Source organism: Nyctereutes procyonoides, unplaced genomic scaffold (genome assembly GCF_905146905.1).
Source record: "Nyctereutes procyonoides isolate TBG_1078 unplaced genomic scaffold, NYPRO_anot_genome, whole genome shotgun sequence".
Lineage (NCBI taxonomy): Eukaryota > Metazoa > Chordata > Mammalia > Carnivora > Canidae > Nyctereutes > Nyctereutes procyonoides.
The window spans coordinates 54,331,431-54,352,691 of record NW_026575142.1 but is presented as its reverse complement, the minus strand read 5'-3'; the positions used below and the strand labels follow the sequence as shown (position 1 = coordinate 54,352,691).

General features: G+C 35.9%; 1 protein-coding gene across 2 annotated transcripts in view; it reads right to left on the bottom strand.

Annotated features, from left to right (window-relative positions):
- Positions 1-21,261, bottom strand: part of CCDC50 (coiled-coil domain containing 50) — an 83,431-nt gene that overhangs the window by 6,624 nt on the left and 55,546 nt on the right. Inside the window, exons 6-11 of one of the 2 annotated variants that reach the window (XM_055307912.1) lie at positions 17,475-18,002; positions 8,581-8,696; positions 7,950-7,994; positions 7,737-7,841; positions 5,825-5,904; positions 333-439 (exon numbers count right to left, since the gene is read on the bottom strand). In XM_055307912.1, the coding sequence (XP_055163887.1) occupies positions 333-439; positions 5,825-5,904; positions 7,737-7,841; positions 7,950-7,994; positions 8,581-8,696; positions 17,475-18,002 (981 nt within the window). The remainder of the gene's footprint in view (positions 1-332; positions 440-5,824; positions 5,905-7,736; positions 7,842-7,949; positions 7,995-8,580; positions 8,697-17,474; positions 18,003-21,261) is intronic. The other variant, XM_055307913.1, reaches the window with a different exon arrangement.

Sequence of the window (21,261 nt, the reverse complement as noted above, 5' to 3'; positions counted from 1 at the left end):
GTTAAGAGTCTGTTTTATTGCTCTTTTTTTTTCCTTTTGCTCCTTTGTTTTATTTATAGTCACACTCTGATGAAAGCTACAAATTCTTCCTGGAGGAAAATGCACATACACAGACATCTTGCATTCAATTTAAGGTGTTTTGTTTTGTTTTACCTTTTTTGTTTTTTAACATATGAAAAATACTATAATGATCTTCCAAAATGAAGGATAACTTATTTTGCCACTCCAGTGATCTATAAGACACCATTTGATTTTTCCACCATAGCATGAGAATTGTAAAAAAAAAAAAAAAAAAAAAAAATCCCAAACTTGATCACATATATTTTTCTTACCTTTATGAGAGGATTCCGATTTTGAGAAATGACGTGTGGAATTATGCTGGTTTGTAAAATGAGTGTAATCCAAATCTTCAGCCGCTGTCATGGTAGGTGGTGGTGGCCTGAAGGGAAGTCAAACTTTAAAGAGATATTCTAAGTAGTGGTGACTACAACTCTACCTCTCATTGGAAAATATGGTAAAACCATTTTGGTAGAAATGCAAAGACACAGAACTCTCATTTTAGTTCCTGGCTTGTTGCATAACCTTGAATAAATTATTTTATCTTACTGTTCCTTTGCTTTGATGCACATAATTCAATAAAAACAAACATTTTTCTGAGAAATATGTGTGAGGCACTGTGCTATGGACTAGAGAGAAACAAGATAAATGAGTTGTGTAACCACTGCCATTTTTTTTTAAATTTATGATAGTCACAGAGAGAGAGAGAGAGAGAGAGAGGCAGAGACATAGGCAGAGGGAGAAGCAGGCTCCATGCACCGGGAGCCCGACGTGGGATTCGATCCCGGGTCTCCAGGATTGCGCCCTGGGCCAAAGGCAGGCGCCAAACCGCTGCGCCACCCAGGGATCCCACCACTGCCATTAATGAGAAATTTCCTTTGTTTTGGTAGGTTTTATGAATAAAGAGAGGGAAAAAAGGAAAAGATCAAAGGGAAGTAATACAGAAAGTTAAGAAATGAAGAAAAAAAGAGGGCAAAATTGGCAGCTAATGGGGGAGGACAGGAAAGAGGGAAAGGGAAGGAAGAGGACATGGGTCATCATATAAGGTCTAGAGCAAAGTCTCTCAATCCACTAGGTGGCAAAGCAGAGCTTAGAAAAGGAAAAGACAATCCTACATTGGCAACTTTTCACATCAAAATAATACAAAATGTAAAAAAGCACTGGGAATTTTTGCTACTCTGAAATTTTTATTATTTTAAAATTATGTTACATAGATTTTTGTAAACATTTGGCATTGAAGAAGATGAAGAAGAAAATCTCTCCTTTTTTGTTTTTTGTTTCTCAGATGTGTACTTAAATGTTGCATTAAAGCATGGAACCAGATGCAGTAACAGAAATGTCAAATAGATAACCATGTTGTGGGAGATTTTCTGTAACCATATATGCAATCTGGAAGACATAAGTACATTGCAGTTCAGAAAGTTATGCTAAGTTTGGTACAAAGGGCTCTGTCATATAAGAAGACAAGTGATTTCAAATTTCTCACTCTGTCCCTAAGCAGTAGGTCTCTTGCTGGGTATTCGGTTATCTGTCTGTAACAGGTCAGCATAGGAAAAAAAAAAAAAAAAACGAAAAAACAAAACACAGGTCAGCATAGGATGTAAACTTATTTATTGAGGACTGTGCTATGGGTTCTACTCAGATGATCTCAATGAACTTTATTTTTTTTTAAAGATTTTATTTATTTATTCATGAGAGACATGGAGAGAGAGGCAGAAATATAGGCAGAGGGAGAAGCAGGCTCCCTGTGGGTAGATATCCCACGGCCCCAGGATCACGCCCTGGGCTGAATGGCAGACGCTCAACCGCTGAACCACCCAGGGGTCCCCTCAATGAATTTTCAGGACAAGTCTGCATGGTAGCTATCATACACATATTTTAGAGTTAGATTAGGTTAGATGAGGTAAGTGATCTGTCCAAGATCACACAGTTGTTAAATGACAGGGCTGGGACTCAAACTCAACTGTACTACAAAATCACTCTGCTCTTCACTACCCTATGCTATGCTACATAGGTGTGTATTTTTATTAGCAGCAGTATCCATATTTGTGTGTGTGTGTGTGTGTGTAAATATACTTTCAAATGGTATTTGGCTTATATTTTCATGCTTCTGTATATATACATATAATTAATGTGAGTATAACAAATGATACGGTATTTTCATTTTTCTTGTTTTTCACTTTGAACTACTTGTTTACAAATATTAGAAAGTAAATACAGTTTTTTTCATTATTGACTAACATTTGTAACATTTACCTTAAAAAAGTAGTATTAGAAGTTGGCAGAAGAGTTGAGACAAACTATCTGACTCTAGAATTAAGAAACTCAACTTCAAAAAAATAGGTGGTTAAAGAAGTAACTTGGGTCCAAGAAAATAGGATTGGTAATCAGGACAGCAGAGACTTGTATTCTTTTTTATTAAACTCTTATATTAGGTGATCAAAACCCAGAAACACAAAAGTCAAATGGGACTCTAAAAACAAAAACAAGAACACCAAAACCCAACCAAACAAACAAACAAAAACCCAGAATTACTGCCTCACCATCAACTTGTCAAGGAAAAGATGCTGAAGTGTGAAACAACACACGGAACTTCCACAAATCCACTAGGATCTCCACATAAGGATATACAAAATCAATCTAGAATGCCCTTAGTTCTCTTCATATGCTGTCTAGTTTGTTGTTGTTTTTAAAGATTTGAGAGAGAGAGATAGCACATCACACAAGTAGGGGAAGGGCAGAGGGGGAGGGAGGGAGAGAATCTCAGGCTCCCCACTTAGCAAAGAGACAGTGTGGCTCAATCCCAGGTCCTCTGAGATCATGACGTGAGCTGAAACCAAGAGTCCAAGGCTTATGTGACTAATAAGACCGGCCCCCCAAGTGTCCCCTGTCTGTTTAGTTATTGACTACACAGCAAACAAACCTTTGTTTATAGCTTCCACTATTCCTATTTCAAACTATTTGTTATGCTGGAGATAGCTATTTTAAAGTCAAAGATATTCACATCCAAAATTAGAAAAAGCTTGCTAACCCAATAGTTTGTTTCATAGTTTTAGATGTATTAGGAATACCTGTTTCCTACTGTCCTCATGCAATGATTTACGTGTTTAAGTCAGTGATACAGACATCCCTTTAAGAATTCACTTAGAAGTCATTTCTTGGGATGCCTGGGTAGCTCAGTCGGTTAAATGTGTTCAACTCCTGGTTTTGCTTCAGGTTATGATCCCAGGGACCTGGGATGGAGCCCTGCATAGTGGGGAGTCTGCTTCTCCCTCTTTCTCCCCTACCCCACCCCTTGCTCATGTCCTCTCACTCTCTCAAATAAATAAATAAGTCATTTTTTTTAAGAAGCCCTCCTAGATACGCAGACTAGGTAGGCTGTCTCCTCATTCTTTTATAATATCACGTACTTTTCATCTAAAGCATTTTACATGGTAATAGTTATTTATGCAGTTGTTTAGATGATAAATTTCATGAGACTAAGAAACAGTTCTTTCTTGTTAACTGCTGTTTACTCTATGGGCAATTATTAGGACATTCAGTAAATATCTGATAAGTGACTGAGTGGAGATAAATATATTTCACATTCATAAGAATGCTGTAGGAACTAAATGAGATTTTAAAAATGCTTATTTTTTCTAAGGGAAAAATGCAAATAAAATACTGGGAGTATTATCAGCATAATACCCAGTTAAAAGACTTTGGAACTTAGTTGAGATTTTTCCCAGTTATAAAGCATCATAGTTAATTAAGATCACCAACTGATTCTGTATTTCTTTAGAGAGAATACAAGATTTTTGTAATGGACAAAGAAACTGATTTTTGACCATGAATATTACAAGCTCTACACAATAACTTGCTTTCCCTCTACTATTATTAACACTATAATGCAGTAAACTTCTAGACCTGGGAAGCTCCATGATTTTCAATCCTTAAATCCATCTCTTTCTGTACAAATAGCTAACTAAATCCACCAAAATTAAATGTGAGGGAAGAAAAAGGAAATGTGAAAGAGGAAACCAAAAGCTCTAAGCAGAATGCATATAATTCTAATATTAGTTGTATAAAATCTGTAATAATAGGCTTAACTTTTAACTATGAAATACAATTTCATAAAATTCTCAGTTTTATCACCTATATCTAGATCTGTATCTACACATATAATCTTTCTGCAACTGATACTTAAAGACAAATAAATATTCCCTTCAAGTAAAAAAACAAAACAAAACAAAACAAAAAAACAAAAAAAACCTTCATTCCTACCAGTCATAGATCACTTTCACTCATTTACAATAGCAATTTTTAATACAGGATCATTTGATTACTCATTCTACAAAATGCCAAATATTTTTAAAGTAACTATTACATTTTCAGAAACTTGTTTTCAATTTTAATTCATTTTTAAAAATAGACATTCCAGATTGGTCTATAATATCTGAAGTCAAAATTGTTAGTGTTCCCCCAAAATTTGGAAGACTGCAGAAAAACCCAAAAGATTATTTTAATTCATTTGACTAAAGAAAACATAATAAACCATACCTATTTACCTACTGAGAACAGATTAGTTACATCTTATTTTACCTGGATATTGCAGGGATGAAAATAAAGACTACCTTTGGCATGTATTTAATTAAAAGATACAAGAAGAACCAATTTTAAGCAATTGATAAAAATATATTACTCTTGTCCTAAGAGCCTTACAAACTTGATGTAGTCTTCTGAAGGCTATTTATCTTCTGAAAGCCCATGGATTTAAAAATAGAATATGGCTTTTTTTAAGTAGGTGGCATGGAGCCACTACTTATGGGACTAATGTCATGACCCTGAGATCAAGACCTGAGCTGAGATCAAGAGCCAGATGTTTCACTGACTGGGCCACCCAGGCATCTCAAAAGAATGTAGATTTTTAAGGACACTAAATATCACTTTAAGTCGACAAGTCTAGCAGCTTAAGCATGGGCAAAGAGTGGCAACAACAGTGTATGCTTTCAATGTGATAAAATTTATCTTTAGAGTTAATACATACACTATAATTAGGAACAATATTTGAAGTTCTAATAGAATTTTCAAAATTTTATATTTAGTGTTACTTTCATCTTTCTGTATATAATATTCTTTCTATTCCAATCATGTTTTGTTTTGAAAAGCAACAGAAAGCAATAAAGGACCCCCCCCAAAAAAAAAAAAGTTTGCTTCTCCAGAGACTTAAATATTGCCAACTTGAGGTATGAGGTAGAAAGACAGCAACTGTTCCATTAACTATGACCTAAGACTGAGAGAAGTCAGAAAGAAGTACATACACCATAGCCACAGCTATTAGATCTGGTGGGATTTAGAAGTCTGCCGTGTCTCAAAATAAGTATTTGCCTAGACTTTGAAACTCATGCAGAAATGAATTTAAGCATTTGTAAATGTCATGCACACATTAGTGTACCCATGAAACTTGGTAAACCTTAAAACTTGAGATTTTACTGGGAAAATGGTTAATCTCATCCATTCTTAGCTAAGGGAAGTGAATCCAAAGACAAGAACTCGTCCTAACAAAAAACATCATTTTTTATATGCCCTAGCATCTTCCTGATTTGACTTGTTCAATCCAATTTAAGAATGGAAAAAAAAGTTTGAGAATAATCCTGCAAGACTTGATACCCCCTGACAACAGCCGATTTCTGGATCTCCTCTCCAAAGAACACTCTTCTCAGAAAATCTATATCTTCTTACCCCAAAGTCAAGTCCCTCATTCCCCTTTTTTTAGGTGTCATCTTACCGTGCTGGCCTGTCATTCTTAGAACGATGAGGGTCATCACTCTCTTTTGACTTTGAGTGTGCTGATTTACTTGTTTTTGGCTATGGACAGAAAAAGAAAAAGAAAAAACATATAGAAAACAGCAAACAAACTGAAAGATTATTAGGTTTAGAAAATATCCAAATTATGCCAAAATCTAGTAATTTTAATTTACTTACATTCAGTTGAACTGAATAAATATAAATATAAATATAAATATAAATATAAATATAATATAAATAAATATATATATATAGTCACAAAAATATGTTGGAAGTGCTCAGTACAGCCAGAGAGTGAGCTAACTACATGTGAACATGTTCCCCAGCAGGGGTGTGCCTGGCTACACATTATTAACATAATAGCCGCACAACAGCTGACAAGAACTTCCAGAGTCTATGGAGTGTAGGACTATGCTCTTAAACTTATTTCTGAACATCTGACTTGAGGATGGTGATTTTCAAGCCAGGAAACTAAGGAAGGTTCAATCCAACCCTTTCAAGAGACGAACTTACACCAATACCAGCACCCGTTACAGAATCTAGAGATTAAAGAAACCCTGATACTTGCTAGAAATGTGGCTTTCCCCTTTTACTTGCCTGATTTGCAATTCTTAAAAATACTTACTTCTTCGTGGTTAACAAAGAATCTGAGTAACTCCTGGGCAATTATTTGTAGCTTAACTTATATAGCAGAATCATTTGGGAGCCTTCTACTTCTACTAAAATGAAATACATTTGTTAAAAAAAAATCCTGAATTACTAAGAGGGTAAAAGAAGGAGATTCCTATAAATAATTAACATGGCAGTATACTTTCATTTGTTTTCAGACTGACAACTGAATAACTGAGCTATAGGAAATAGTAGAGCAATACTATTATCATCACGGTTTCTATGTCCTCTTTTTCCTCCTAATCAGTGCTGAGACAGAGACAGAACCAGAGACTCAAGGGAGGAATTTTTTTCGAGAGAGAGAATAAAAAAAAAGAGAGAAGTAAAGAACAGAGCTGAATATCACTATGTCATGGACACACATTCTAGCTGCATCCTTCCAGGCCTAGTACAAAGTCCCTCTCTGAAGGTCCTTTAGCTTAGGAATTGATCCCCCTGTAACTCTGCTGTTCTTCTACTATACTTTCTTCAGTCAGTTTGACCTTGTGTTTGTTAGCTATCTATGTTATCCTATTTGTCCTCCTACATTATATAGTATTATAAGGAAAATAGATCTTTGTCCTTCCCTGTTAAGTCCAGAGGGGTGCACTGCACACAGTAACTAATGAGTCAAGTCTGTTAAACTGAACTTGCAACCACCACATACAACAATTACATTACTTTACAGCAGAATAAACTATTTTGTATAATGTTTCTGATTAACTAGGGAAAAGACAACAGGTGAAGCTCATGCTGTTAGTTCCTATACTTTGACATAAGCAATAATTATTGGTGGTATCTGTCGGTCTGCCATAGATTAAGTTGTCAGAGAAAAGAGAAATAATGGGCACATGATTATGGATGGGCAACAGAAGCACACTGAGGACTTAGAGAAGGAAAGAAAAGGCCACTAGGGAGCTATGAAAGCTTGTGAAAATTCTCCTGTAAGGTACAGGTTACATTCTCCTGTAAGGTAAATATTAGTAAAACTAAGATTGCTCCTAACCAGAGGCACCTGCAACTCAATTGGTCTTAAAAGGAATGGAATGAGTTTTTCAATCTTAGCAGTTTTTTTTTCATAGTTATTTTTCAAGAATTATGATTTTTGTAATGAAATAACCTTTATAAATAAGATTCATATATGCAATATAGATAATTTGTATACCCTAAATACATTTGCAGAACTTACCCTAAAAGCAAAATCCCCATTACAAAAATAAAAAAAAACAATAAACAAAACTTACCTTCCAATCAGAGTCATGCTTTCTTTTGTCCAAAGATGATTTCTCCCGCTCCTTGGCTTTCTTGTAAGCTTTCTTTTCTTCAGCCATGAGAAGTCTAGCGATTTCCTAAACAAAATCCAGTCAATATCATTGATTGCAGATTCAAAGGGAATCCCAGAAAATTACTGGGATATTTCTAAAAAGTCCTGGCTAAACAAACTAACATGGACTCACCTCATCCTGGGCTACTTGAGCTGCTCTCATATCCACCTGGGTAGCCTATGGTATAGAAAATACACAAAAGAGTAATTAGAATCTATGTTGTCCATTTAAAAAATATCTGGGCACCGAGGTGGCTCAGTGGTTGAGCATCTTTTGGATCAGGGCATGATCCCAGGGTCCTGGGCCCGCATCAGGGTCCCTACAGGGAGCCTGCTTCTCCCTCTGCCTATGTCTCTCTCTCTCTGTGTCTCTCATGAATAAATCAAATCTTTTTGTTTTTAAATCTTCCATAAAAATAAATTGGTGTTTCAAACCAATTGTAATTAACATCCCTGAAGTTGAGCTAGTATACTTCCACCAGCCAGAGCAGGGGCTATTTTTATTAAATTCTATAGCAGATTACAAAAGAATTATCAGAATTCAATAACAGAAAGATAGGTATATGGAATTCTGTTGCTAATTCTTACTCAGTAAGTAAAACTGGACAATCTATTCCCATTGTCTTGATTTTTCCACCCATAAAAAAGGTATCAGTTTCTCAACTCATAGAGGCTCATTAAGCCTATTATGTAATCTCAATAATGATTCAATTCAAGAAAATCTAGGGACTATCACCTAAACTTTTGCATTAAAATTTGCTCACCAAAATTTCTTCTTCTTGCAGTTTTCTGGCAATTTCAGCATCATACCATTCCTGATCCCTGTGGGCCACTCGCGACGGAGCAGAGTCAGCTTCTTTCATCACTCTTGGCTTCATTCCTAGAAAAACTCAATGTAATAAGGCAACTACATTTGTTTTCTGAAAAGGTGCAAAACTTAAAGAATTTTTTCTTTAGTATCTAACACTGACAACACTGCTACCACTACTGAACTCCGTGTAGGGTACACCTGAAATAATTTTTTCTCCTAGGCATAGATGTGGCAATGCAGATTATCCACACATTTCTTAAAAAGTTACCCACCCCAAACTGCCAGGCACAAAACTCCCCTTTCACATAGTTTCTTCAACAGCAGAAAATCACGCAATGAACTGTAGGTGAGGTTTTTGCAAAACAGTAAGTGAAATAAAGGTTAAGTCACTGAAACAAACAAAACAGAGAAAAGAAAGTTACAGAGCTGGAGTTTTAAAAAAGCTAAACTTCAAGACTGGAGGAAACAAGAGTCTTCCTTCTGTTTAACTCAGCCTTGCATACTTTACCTCAGAGGGAATAGAAACCGCATCACCTGGGGGTATGTGAGTCAACCAGTGGCTCTACCATAGCTTCTGCTCTAATGGTCAACAAACCCACTTGCTTTAGATCTTTCCTATATCTTTGATCAGTTCATGCTGTTGCTAAATTTTAGGGAAGATATAACATAAAGGAAATACCAGAGAACATAATGAATGATCTTAGATTTCTATTCCTCTGAGAGAAAAGGAATACAGTGGACTGATGGGGAATTTTGGTATTTTACTTTGAAATGTTGTAAGTGGCATATATTCCCCTTCTAACTTTTAATCAAGTGGTAAGTGCTAAGGTTTACTTCAAAATTACAGGCATTTCCCTCTTTGTATCCTGTATAAATTACAATTATTCAACAATGTGAATGTATTGTATTCAGAAGTAATAAAAAATTTTAATGCCATGAATAAGATTAACCATCTGGAATAGTGATTTCCAGCAAATGGGTTACTGAAGGGAAAAAGAAAGTTTTTACTCCTAATTGACTATATCTTTGCATCAGTGGTTGTCAACCCTAGCTAATATATTAAAATCATCTGGAGTGCTTTAAATAAACATAAAAATCTTTGACACAAATCTCAAGGATTCTAATTTAAGTAGCCTGGATGAGATCTGGCTTTTGATAGTTTGGTGGATTGCTAACAGTTGATTCTTATTTGAAATTGGCATTGAAACTATTAGTTTATTATATCCATGAAGAGAACCATACATTAAAACAATTTTTATGAATATGCCTCACTACACTTGATTCACTTGCTTTAAACAAAAAAGAGAAAAAGGAAAGAAAAAGTACAACTAAATTCTGGACACATGAAGAAATTTAAATTGTCTGGTAAAGTCTTTCTTTGTAGAGCTTTAAACCTAGCTTTGTGGTAAATCCAAAAGCAATGGAGTCATCTGTTTTTCCTACAAATACAGACTATAAACCTGGCTTTGGCTTCAGGCCTATTAGCACCTGTTTACTCAGCATAAAGAATCCACCTCAATTTCCTATCCTCTCCAGAGCTACTGAATCTTACACTGCTGGGTTGGGCTACGCTGGTTTTAACCCAGATTTCTGAGGGGTCTGGGATAGTCAGGAAACAGAGGGATATTCCCGTAAGTGCACCATATTTAAATGAAATCTAAACCTCTGAGTTATCATTAGTTTGGGCATAACTAGAAAACAACACTTCAGAAAAAATAAATGAAATCAGATAGGGAGGTAGAGTTGGACAAAGTTAGTGGAAAAGAGCTTGTGATACTATTCTACCTAAAGAAAAATGACACTTCTGTAAGCAGCTCAAAACCTCATTGAGTCTCATACGAAAGATCACACTTAGGCCTTGCTCCTTCAATTTTGCCACCACTAAAAGAAATAGAGTGGGATATACTCAGATTTCAACACACTAAACCTTGCATGCCTCCTCTTACTCTACACCACAGAATTCACTGAGAAAATATTTTTAGTTATTTTTCAAAGACACTTTGAAGACATTCAAATGAAACAGTCAAATGAACAGACTTAACTGGTTTGACAGGGTGATAAGACTGTCACCTCCAGGCAGTTTAAAAGAAAATGATACATAGGTCAATGGAACAGAATAGAGAGCCCAGAAACAAATCTCTGCATATATGTTCTATTAATCTATCACAAAGAAGCCAATGGGGAAAAGACAGTTTCTTCAAAAAATGGTGTTTGGAGGACTGGACAGCTATATGCCAAAGATTGAAACTGGACTTATACTATCTAAAAGAAATTAACTCAAGTGCATTATAGACCTGAACATAAGACCTGAAACCATAAAATGCTTGGAAGAGAACATAAACTCTTAGAGATGATTTTTTTTATTTGACACCAAAAGTAAAGGTGACAAAAGCAAAAAATAAACAAGTGGGATTACATCAAACTAAAACACTTCTAATAGAAAAGGAAACCATTAACAAAATGAAAAGACAAGCTATGGAATGGGAAAAAAATATCTGCAAATTTGATATGAGGTTAATATACAAAATATATAAACAACTCATACAACTCAATAGCAAAAAACAATCTGATCTAAAATGGGTAGAGGATCTGAATAAATATTTTTCCAAAGAAGACATACATATGGCCAACAAGCTCCACATCTCTAATCATCAGGGAAATCCAAATCAAAACCACAATGAAATAGCACTTCACACCTGTTGGAATGACTATTATCAAAAAGACAAGAAATAACGAGTGTTAATGAGGGTGTGGAGATAAGGCAGTAACCTTGTGTACTGTTGAAGGCAATGTACTCTGAACAGCCACTATGCAAAAAACAATTTGGAGCTTCCTCAAAAAATTTAAAATAGGACTACCATGTGATCTGGCAACTCCACTTTTGGGTATTTTTCTGAAAGAAACAGAAACACTAACTCAAAAATATATATGCACCCCATGTTCACTTCAGTACTATATAGAAAAGCTAAGACATGGGAACAACCAAAGTGTCCATCAAGATTCAAATTGGCAAAGAAGAAGTCAAACTCTCCCTCTTCGCCGATGACATGATACTCTACATAGAAAACCCAAAAGCCTCCACCCTAAGATAGCTAGAACTCATAGAGCAATTTGGCAGCGTGGCAGGATACAAAATCAATGCCCAGAAATCAGTGGCATTTCTATACACTAACAATGAGACTGAAGAAAGAGAAATTAAGGAGTCAATCCCAATTACAATCGCACCCAAAAGCATAAGATACCTAGGAATAAACCTAACCAAAGAGGTAAAGGATCTATACCCTAAGAACTACAGAACACTTCTGAAAGAAATTGAGGAAGACACAAAGAGATGGAAAAAATATTCCATGCTCATGGATTGGCAGAATTAATATTGTGAAAATGTCAATGCTACCCAGGGCAATTTACACATTTAACGCAATCCCTATCAAAATACCATGGACTTTCTTCAGAGAGTTAGAACAAATTATTTTAAGATTTGTGTGGAATCAGAAAAGACCCCGAATAGCCAGGGGAATTTTAAAAAAGAAAACCATAGCTGGGGGCATCACAATGCCAGATTTCAGGTTGTACTACAAAGCTGTGGTCATCAAGACAGTGTGGTACTGGCACAAAAACAGACACACACACACACACACACACACAAATAAATAAATAAATAAATAAATAAATAAATAAATAAATAATAAAATAAAATAAAATAAAATAAAATAAAATAAAATAAAATAAAGTAAAATAAAATAAAATAAAAAAACAGACACACAGATCAATGGAACAGAATAGAGAATCCAGAAGTGGACCCTGAACTTTATGGTCAACTAATATTCGATAAAGGAGGAAAGACTATCCATTGGAAGAAAGGCAGTCTCTTCAATAAATGGTGCTGGGAAAATTGGACATCCACATGCAGAAGAATGAAACTAGACCACTCTCTTTCACCATACATAAAGATAAACTCAAAATGGATGAAAGATCTAAATGTGAGACAAGATTCCATCAAAATCCTAGAGGAGAACACAGGCAACACCCTTTTTGAACTCAGCCACAGAAACTTCTTGCAAGATACATCCACGAAGGCAAAAGAAACAAAAGCAAAAATGAACTATTGGGACTTCATCAGGATAAGAAGCTTTTGCACAGCAAAGGATACAGTCAACAAAACTAAAAGACAACCTACAGAATGGGAGAAGATATTTGCAAATGACGTATCAGGTAAAGGGCTAGTTTCCAAGATCTATAAAGAACTTATTAAACTCAACACCAAGGAAACAAACAATCCAATCATGAAATGGGCAAAAGACATGAACAGAAATCTCACAGAGGAAGACATAGACATGGCCAACACGCACATGAGAAAATGCTCTGCATCACTTGCCATCAGGGAAATACAAATCAAAACCACAATGAGATACCACCTCACACCAGTGAGAATGGGGAAAATTAACAAGGCAGGAAACCACAAATGTTGGAGAGGATGCGGAGAAAAGGGAACCCTCTTACACTGTTGGTGGGAATGTGAACTGGTGCAGCCACTCTGGAAAACTGTGTGGAGGTTCCTCAAAGAGTTCAAAATAGACCTGCCCTACGACCCAGCAATTGCACTGCTGGGGATTTACCCCAAAGATACAGATGCAATGAAACGCCAGGACACCTGCACCCTGATGTTTATAGCAGCAATGTCCACAATAGCCAAACTGTGGAAGGAGCCTCGGTGTCCATCGAAAGATGAATGGATAAAGATGTGGTTTATATATACAATGGAATATTCCTCAGCCATTAGAAACGACAAATACCCACCATTTGCTTCAACGTGGATGGAACTGGAGGGTATTATGCTGAGTGAAATAAGTCAATCGAAGAAGGACAAACATTACATGGTCTCATTCATTTGGGGAATATAAATAATAGTGAAAGGGAATAGAGGGGAAGGGAGAAGAAATGGGTGGGAAATGTGAGAAAGGGAGACAGAACATGAAGACTCCTAACTCTGGGAAACAAACTAGGTGTGGTGGAAGGGGAGGAGGGCTGGGGGTGGGGGTGAATGGGTGACGGTCACTGAGGGGGGCACTTGACGGGATGAGCACTGGGTGTTATTCTGTATGTTGGCAAATTGAACACCAATAAAAATAAATTTATTATAAAAAACATATAAATGGATAAAGAAATTGTGGTATTTATACAGTAGAATATTATTCAGTTATAAAAAAGGATATCTTGCCATTTGCAACAACAGGGAGGGACCCTGACAGCCGTATACTAAATGAAATTAGTCAGAGAAAAACAAATACTTTATGATCTCATTTATATAGAGAATCATTTTAAAAAATGGAAAAAAAAAGTGCTCATGGATACAGAGAACAGACTGGTAGTTGCCAGAGGCAGAGGGTAGGGAATGCGCAAAATGGGTGAAGGGGGATAAATGGGACACACTTCCAGTTATAAAATAAATAAGCATGGTGACTACAGCTAATAATATTGTACTACATATCTGAAAGTCGCTAAGAGAGTATATCTTAAAAGTTCTCATCACAAGAAAAAAATTGTGCCTATATATATTGTGATGAATATTAACCAGACTTATTGTGAACATTTTGCAATATACACAAATATCGAATCATTATGTTGTACACCTGAAACAAATATAATGTTATATGTTACCTATACCTCAATATAAATGAATGAATGAATGAATGATTAATGAGTATTTGAGGTAATATCTCTAAATCCCAAATATCTAGTGGGGAAACAGTTTATTTGAACTACTGTATACCACTGGAATTTACATGTCTCACAAGCATAAAATCTCATAGCCTAAAATGTTGGATTTCTGGACTGGCAAAATTGCTCACTAAATGTAGTATGCTCTGTACCAGAGGTAAAAAGAGCTTATTTAAATAAGAAGAACTTCACATACTATATTGTAAGGCTGTACATTTCATTATAGAAAACAGAGATGCTTCAAAAATTTTAAAAAGTTAGTTGAAGGAAACTAACGGAATGGCTGCTCTCATCTTAATAGCCCAAACAATCCAAAAACTAGCCTTCAAAAGATCAAGTGAGGGGCGCCTGAATGGCTCAGTTGGGTAAGCTCCTGCCTTTGGCTCAGGTCATGAATCCAGGGTCCTGGTATAGAGTCTGGAGTAGGGCTCTCTTCTCAGCAGGGAATCTGCTTCTCTCTCTCCCTCAGAGCCCATCCCCTCACCCCACTTGTGGACTCTCTCTCCCTCTCAAATAGAATCTTAAAAAAAAAAAAAAGATCAAGTGAGCCATATGTAACAGTTGCACATTCAATTATTTTTTCTTTTAGAAAGAAGGGGGGGGGAATCGAGGGTGGGAGGAGAAGGCAAGGAGAGGAGGAGACAGAATCCTAAGCAGGCTCCACACTCAGCACAGAGTCTGATGTGGGGCCGGATCTCATGATCCTGAGATCATGACCTCAGCTAGATCAAGAGTTGAACACTTAACCGACTGAGCCACCCAGGTGCCCCTCCAGATTCAATTCTGAATCTAATCTTTGCTTCTTTTTGTTCATCTTCTCCAGTTTAAGGACACAAGAACCTCCTCCAACAAACATATGCAAACCTTACCTTTAAATTCTCACCAAATAAGCTAAAATTATTAGAAGTACTGATATTTAAGACACACCTATCCCAAGCCTGGGATAAGGTAAAATCGTGACTGATAGATTCTTGGATATCATGCAAGAATATTTTTTAATATGCCAGTCTGAAGCTTGGGGAATGTCACAGCAGAAAGATACAAAAGTTTTATGGCCCTAAGAGGTTGAAAGTTAACCTGCAGGAAATAATACGCTGTTATGATTTAATAGCTCATTAGAGAAGTCACCCTCAGAGGAGATAGGGTTTTACTGTTCTTTAGAAAGTTAACCAATCCTATATTTAATTTAGCAACTGTATTTTGCATTCCTCTTTCAATGGACTATGCAAATTCCATTAGAACTAGCTCTTTGTCATCCTGCTGGTTTTTTCATTACTAACTTAAATAAAACTTTGGCCTCTGCTAACAACTTTAAGAACTGTGCCTTTACAAAAACAAGAACAGACACCAGTATTTAATAACTGCATTTTAATGTAAACTTCTATTCTAGCGGTCACAAAAGCAAATGCCTAAGGTCTCTAGGAAGGTAACATTTGTAAAGTTGAATACAGAATGATAGATTAGCAGCTATGTTGTAGCCATTTTAGTACTTGCTTAGCCACATTGTTTTTTAAACCACTGGGGGGTGAGGGGGGAGTTTGCCCACAATTCCAGTAGGAGGGTTGTGAATCAGTGTTTGATTTCCTATCAATTTTACCCTTCCTAAGCCTGTGTTGAGACTCACATATAATTAAAAGCCATATAAACCAGCCCTCAGAACACACAAGACGTCAGAATCACAGAATCAGAAATGTAGAGGCAGGTACAATCCCCCCCCCCCCATGTTAGGACTCCAACATGTCTTTCTACATTTGGATATGGACAGTATAACTTATTATACATAGATTATATCACCACCTCCTCTACTCTTTGTTCAAAGCATATCTAATTTCCAATTGTTTGTTTACATTCATTCTACTTTCTGGCTTGACTTAGTAAACCCCCTGAGGCTCAGATTCAAGCATATATCCCTGAACATAAAGCCTGAGGTAGTAATACTTTTGGCAGATACTCAATATCAAATTTTCATTTTATTTATTACCAAGTCTTTTAATAACTTAAATGACTAACATCATAGGAAGAGATAACATGATAGAAGAAACCAACTGTATCAATCCGAATCTGCAACCCAAAAAACAGTTTCCAGACCCAGAAGTAGAGTTTGACTGGGCAGTAAAAAGGATGGAAATAAGAACAGATACCTCCGTGGTACTGCTCAATAACTCCTGCATCTCTTTAAAACTTCAGGAAAGTAAAATAGAACCAGGGAGGGGAGTATGGTCTAATTATGACTTACAGTGGTAGAGCCACAAGGAAAACAGCACCACAGCAGTTTCCAGATAAAAACGAGAAACACAGTACTGTGTCACTGAAGAACATCAGTTAAGCCTCAGAGACCAGAAATTTGAGGCTCAAATCTAACATTCACTTCATTTCAAACAAACACTAAGAACATACCCAATACTGTCATTTCAGAACATCAACTGCAGCCTAAAAGCCGAATATGGTTAGACCTTAGAAAGGAACTTAAGGCAACAGTCTTCCAACTTCAAGCACAGGTCTAAAACAAGTCCAAATCACCAGGGAAAACTACAGAAATGATCATATATGTGAGATCCAGAAAGTTGCCTCATTTGGAAACAGCCTAGTTGATTCTGACAAAAAAAAAAAAAAAAAAAAAAAGCCTAAGGCCCACAATTAGAAATCTGCTGCTATGAGAGAATGCCTGTCCAATCTCACTTTACAGATGAGATCAAGAGAAGCTGGTACTTCCAGCCTGGGTGGTTCTCCAGTCAGGCAAATACTATGATGACAGTATCAACATACCTGACTTACAACCAGAAACTCAAGAGCTTTGATTTGGTATAGGAATTTCTGGTATATGGTCTCGGCAAATGAAGAACTGTATCTGGGATGGGCACCTCACTGCACTCTGGGGCTGGAAAACTCTGCAAAGAACTGGTATATTTTCTTAGAAGGCAGTAGGAGAAAGGTACAAATATTTTTCTTTTTCTTACATGCTTGATACTAAGTAGATACCTTTTATAATGTTTGGCTCCAGGATTTATTTTAAAGCCACCAGTACAGACTAGAGAGAAAGAAGAGGTTGCTAAAGATGCTTATCAAATATATTTGCTTGTATGCATATATGTGATACGAGGACTTTTCAAGGCGACTGTCCTTCATTACCTGTGTCATGGAGTTGGAGCTGTTCCTCACTCTCTGGGAAGGGAGGGGTCCTGGGCCTGTGCTTCCTTTCTCTGTGCTCCCCTTGCCCATTGTCCCTCCCATATACAGCTTCCTTGCAATGAAGCCCTGCTTTCTGTGAAGACTTGGGTGAAAGCCGGTCTTGGTGTCTGGATTGTTTTTCCCAATTCCAAGTTCGATGGCTACTGTGAGCTTCCCCGTCATCAAATCCAGTACTCAGAAACACCTCACCACTGATCTTGGGGAGCGGAGGTCTCCGACGTCTCTCATGGTCAGACCGTTTCCTTTCACGCTGCTCAATGTCAATTTGGGGATTGGCCCTCAATGTGCCCAAGCTACGGGATGACAGAAATTTCCCTGATGAACAATGATCTTCTAGTTCTTCCAAGTTCTCCACTGGATGTTTGAGTTTCTTGTTCCTTTGCTTCACAATGTTTCCATCACTTTGGAGTCTACATGACCTTGAGACTCCAGAACCCAATTCCCTTGCCCTCCTTGACTGTGGCTGGTCTGAGTGGAAGTGGAGGGGTGTGAAAAATAGAAACGCAGGTTAACTTAATGAGAGTATGAACTCACTATGCAGGAAAGACAGGGCCCAAGCTTAATGTATTTTAAAATGGAGAAGACTACTTTTTCAACTTAACAAAATGAAAAAAAAAGGGGACAGGCATTTATTGGAATGGTTTGTGCATACATGAAGGATTCTGGGTACACAATCAAAATGTAAAAGACTAAAATTATGTGAAATAAATCTGAAAGGAACTTGATTATCATTAGGAGAGTTAATATAATTCTTTAATATTTGCCAATAACAAAAATCACAGCCATCAAATGTTAAATTCTACTTATAAAACCAATTTGGAGTTACTGTGGGGAGTTCAGGGAGTCATAAAACAGAAAACAACCAAGCTTGGTAATAACTAGCTTTCTAGAAGAGGCTTTCAAATATTCTTATTGGAAATGACAATAAATCTCTATCAGGATGTGCTAGTATCTGTTTAGTTCAGGTAAGTGACCCAAATTTTATATTTCCCTACTTTCTCCCAGCCATGCACAGTTCAATGTGGAAGAGAACTGGAGTAGAGAATTTTGAGTAAATGACCCTGTTCTTTGTAGATAAATTCTGATCCCAAACTTCCTTAACTTTGGTAGAGGAAAAAATTAAAATACGTTGCCATAACAGAATATAGAAAAAGGAGTCACTTCCATCCCTACATTCATTTCAAAATATTTTGATATTATATTCTTTGTATAAAAATACAGTGTGTGCTAAATATACAAGTCCTAAATGTACACAAATTTCAAAAACAGCACAGAAGGATGCTTTGGTCAGGTCCCACTGAAGCAAAATATATGATGAAAATGAAGGAAGGATATTACTATGCACTTTGCAAGGCACGTTTATTTTAACACTTTCTAAGACTCTCAGTATATTCTATAATAAAAAAAGACATCCTAAATCCATAGAAAACTGCTAAATTAGCTATGTTCCCTGTTGAAATTACACACTTGCTAAATTGCATTTGAACCAGCTACCCCAATTTGATGGGATGTAGAGAACATATGGACTATACATTTTCTTAATTTTTTGGGTTTTTGTTTTTTTTTTTTAATTTGTTGTTAACCTAATAAAGGAAAGAAGGAAAGGGAGATATGTACTAAATGTATCATTGATGCCATAAAGCATCTCAAAAACTTCAAATTGTTTCCTCTTGAGCTTTCCAGGAGAAAAGGAAATTTGCTTCAAAGATGACATCTAAATTAAAATCCGTCATCTCGGAAGTTTACAAAATTATCTGCAGAATTTTTTGTTAAATTTATTTTTTACACAAAAGAAAGTGAAACAGAATAATAATTATTATTAAATAATAACTATTATTTTAAGCGTATCTTGACGATTGAGAAAGAAGCTATTGACTACTGCTATGAATTATTAATACAATATTGACTTGCTACTTAAATGATGACCACATCCAGGGAACAATGGTTTAGTGTTAATACCAGTGTTCCCACAGAGAGCTGCATGAATGAAGTCTGCCTTCTAGCCCCCCAAAAACAAGCAGAGCTTTGTTTCTGACATGGATATGTGAAGCTATGATTGTTCTGTTGTTTTTAATCCCTTCTAAAAAGTTAACTGATATTAGTACTTCTACTTTAGGTAATTAAGCTCCAAGAATTAGAATAGAGCTGTCACTATATTTGTATTAGAGTTGACAGAAAAAACAATTTGTCTAGTTCACTTGTGATTATCTTTAAACCTGGGAAAGGAAAGAGACTGGGGAGGGGGAATCTGTTTTAATCTTTTGAAACTCTGAACTCTGTCCAGTTAAGGACTGAGACTTCTATGTTTCTTGAGGCCAAGTTATTTGGCAAATATAATTAACTTCCTTATAGCCAATACCTACATTTATATACACACATACATATTTATGTACACATTTTATTTGTATGTTTCCATGTCTTTCTTTCAAAATAAGATGATTTTTGTTTAGATATGTAAGATATTGTTATACACACATAATATTGATATATGTATAAACAATAGTACTTGAAGTCCTCGCCAAAATAACATTATTTATGGTGATCTTCTCAACATCCAGGTGCAGGATGTATTTTTAAAATATATATTTTACAAATGAGAAAAAGGCTTAGCATGATTATAGTAGATAGCTTCAACACTGCAATTGTTCTAATGAAGGGATGCAACTTGAACCAAGGTCTTATGATTCCAAAGACCATGACTTAAAAGAAATTACTTAATATGCCTATGATACAGGTATGGCTTTGAAAGAAAAACATGGATTCACGAATGAGTAAGACATACCATTTCAACTAATATAAATCTGACAGATGTTTTAGATAATTTCAGATTTGCAGAAAATCAATAAATGATCATTTTTAAGATTAAAGCTTAAGTAAAATAAAAGCTAAAAAGAAGACCACTTCTGTAATGACCTACTGTATTTATTACATAATTAAGGCAAAAATCATAGTATACATATAGAGGGAAATACAATTAAAGAATATCCTTATGTGTTGGGAAAAGACTACTGCAAAGGACACAAGGATTACTTTGTGGGTAAGAGCTGAATTATAATGTGGTTTTTATGGAACACAACTTTGTCTAACTCAAAGGTAAATGAATGAGGATCACACATGTTCAGCAATCTATAAACTCTGAACAACAACACCTGAAGAGGAATTTTAATATTTACATGAATATGGCTCAGGAGATCATGACATCACGTTTTTGTTTTTGTTTTTACTTTAAGGTGTCCTTGAAAAACTACTAAATTCTTAACATAGTCTCCTGTCCTAGAGGGATGACAGCACTCTGGTTAAAACCACCAGATTTCAGTCCCGACTGAAATTAGTCTAAGGTTTTAATAGAGGAAGGCCAAAATTAATACTTTAGTATACTTAATTACTTGCCATCCTAATGTTTTTATAGACTTAATAGTTTTAAATCGTTACTTTTATTTTTAGTGAAAACTATTCCAGAGCAGAAATAAATATAAAAACAAATGGAAAACACCAGAGCACATTTCTAAGCTTTTAATTAAAACTGGAGAATAAACTCTTGACCTTCTGGTCTCTAGCACAGAAATATATGGCGATATTTTTTTTCTTTTTAAAAGATGTAATACACAATTTCATTAGAAAAATCAGCATATAGAAAGTGACTATCAAAAAAGGGCCGAGCATTTTACATATGGAAGAAGAGCACATCAAACCATAGGGAATCAACCCGCTTACTATGCAATAGAAA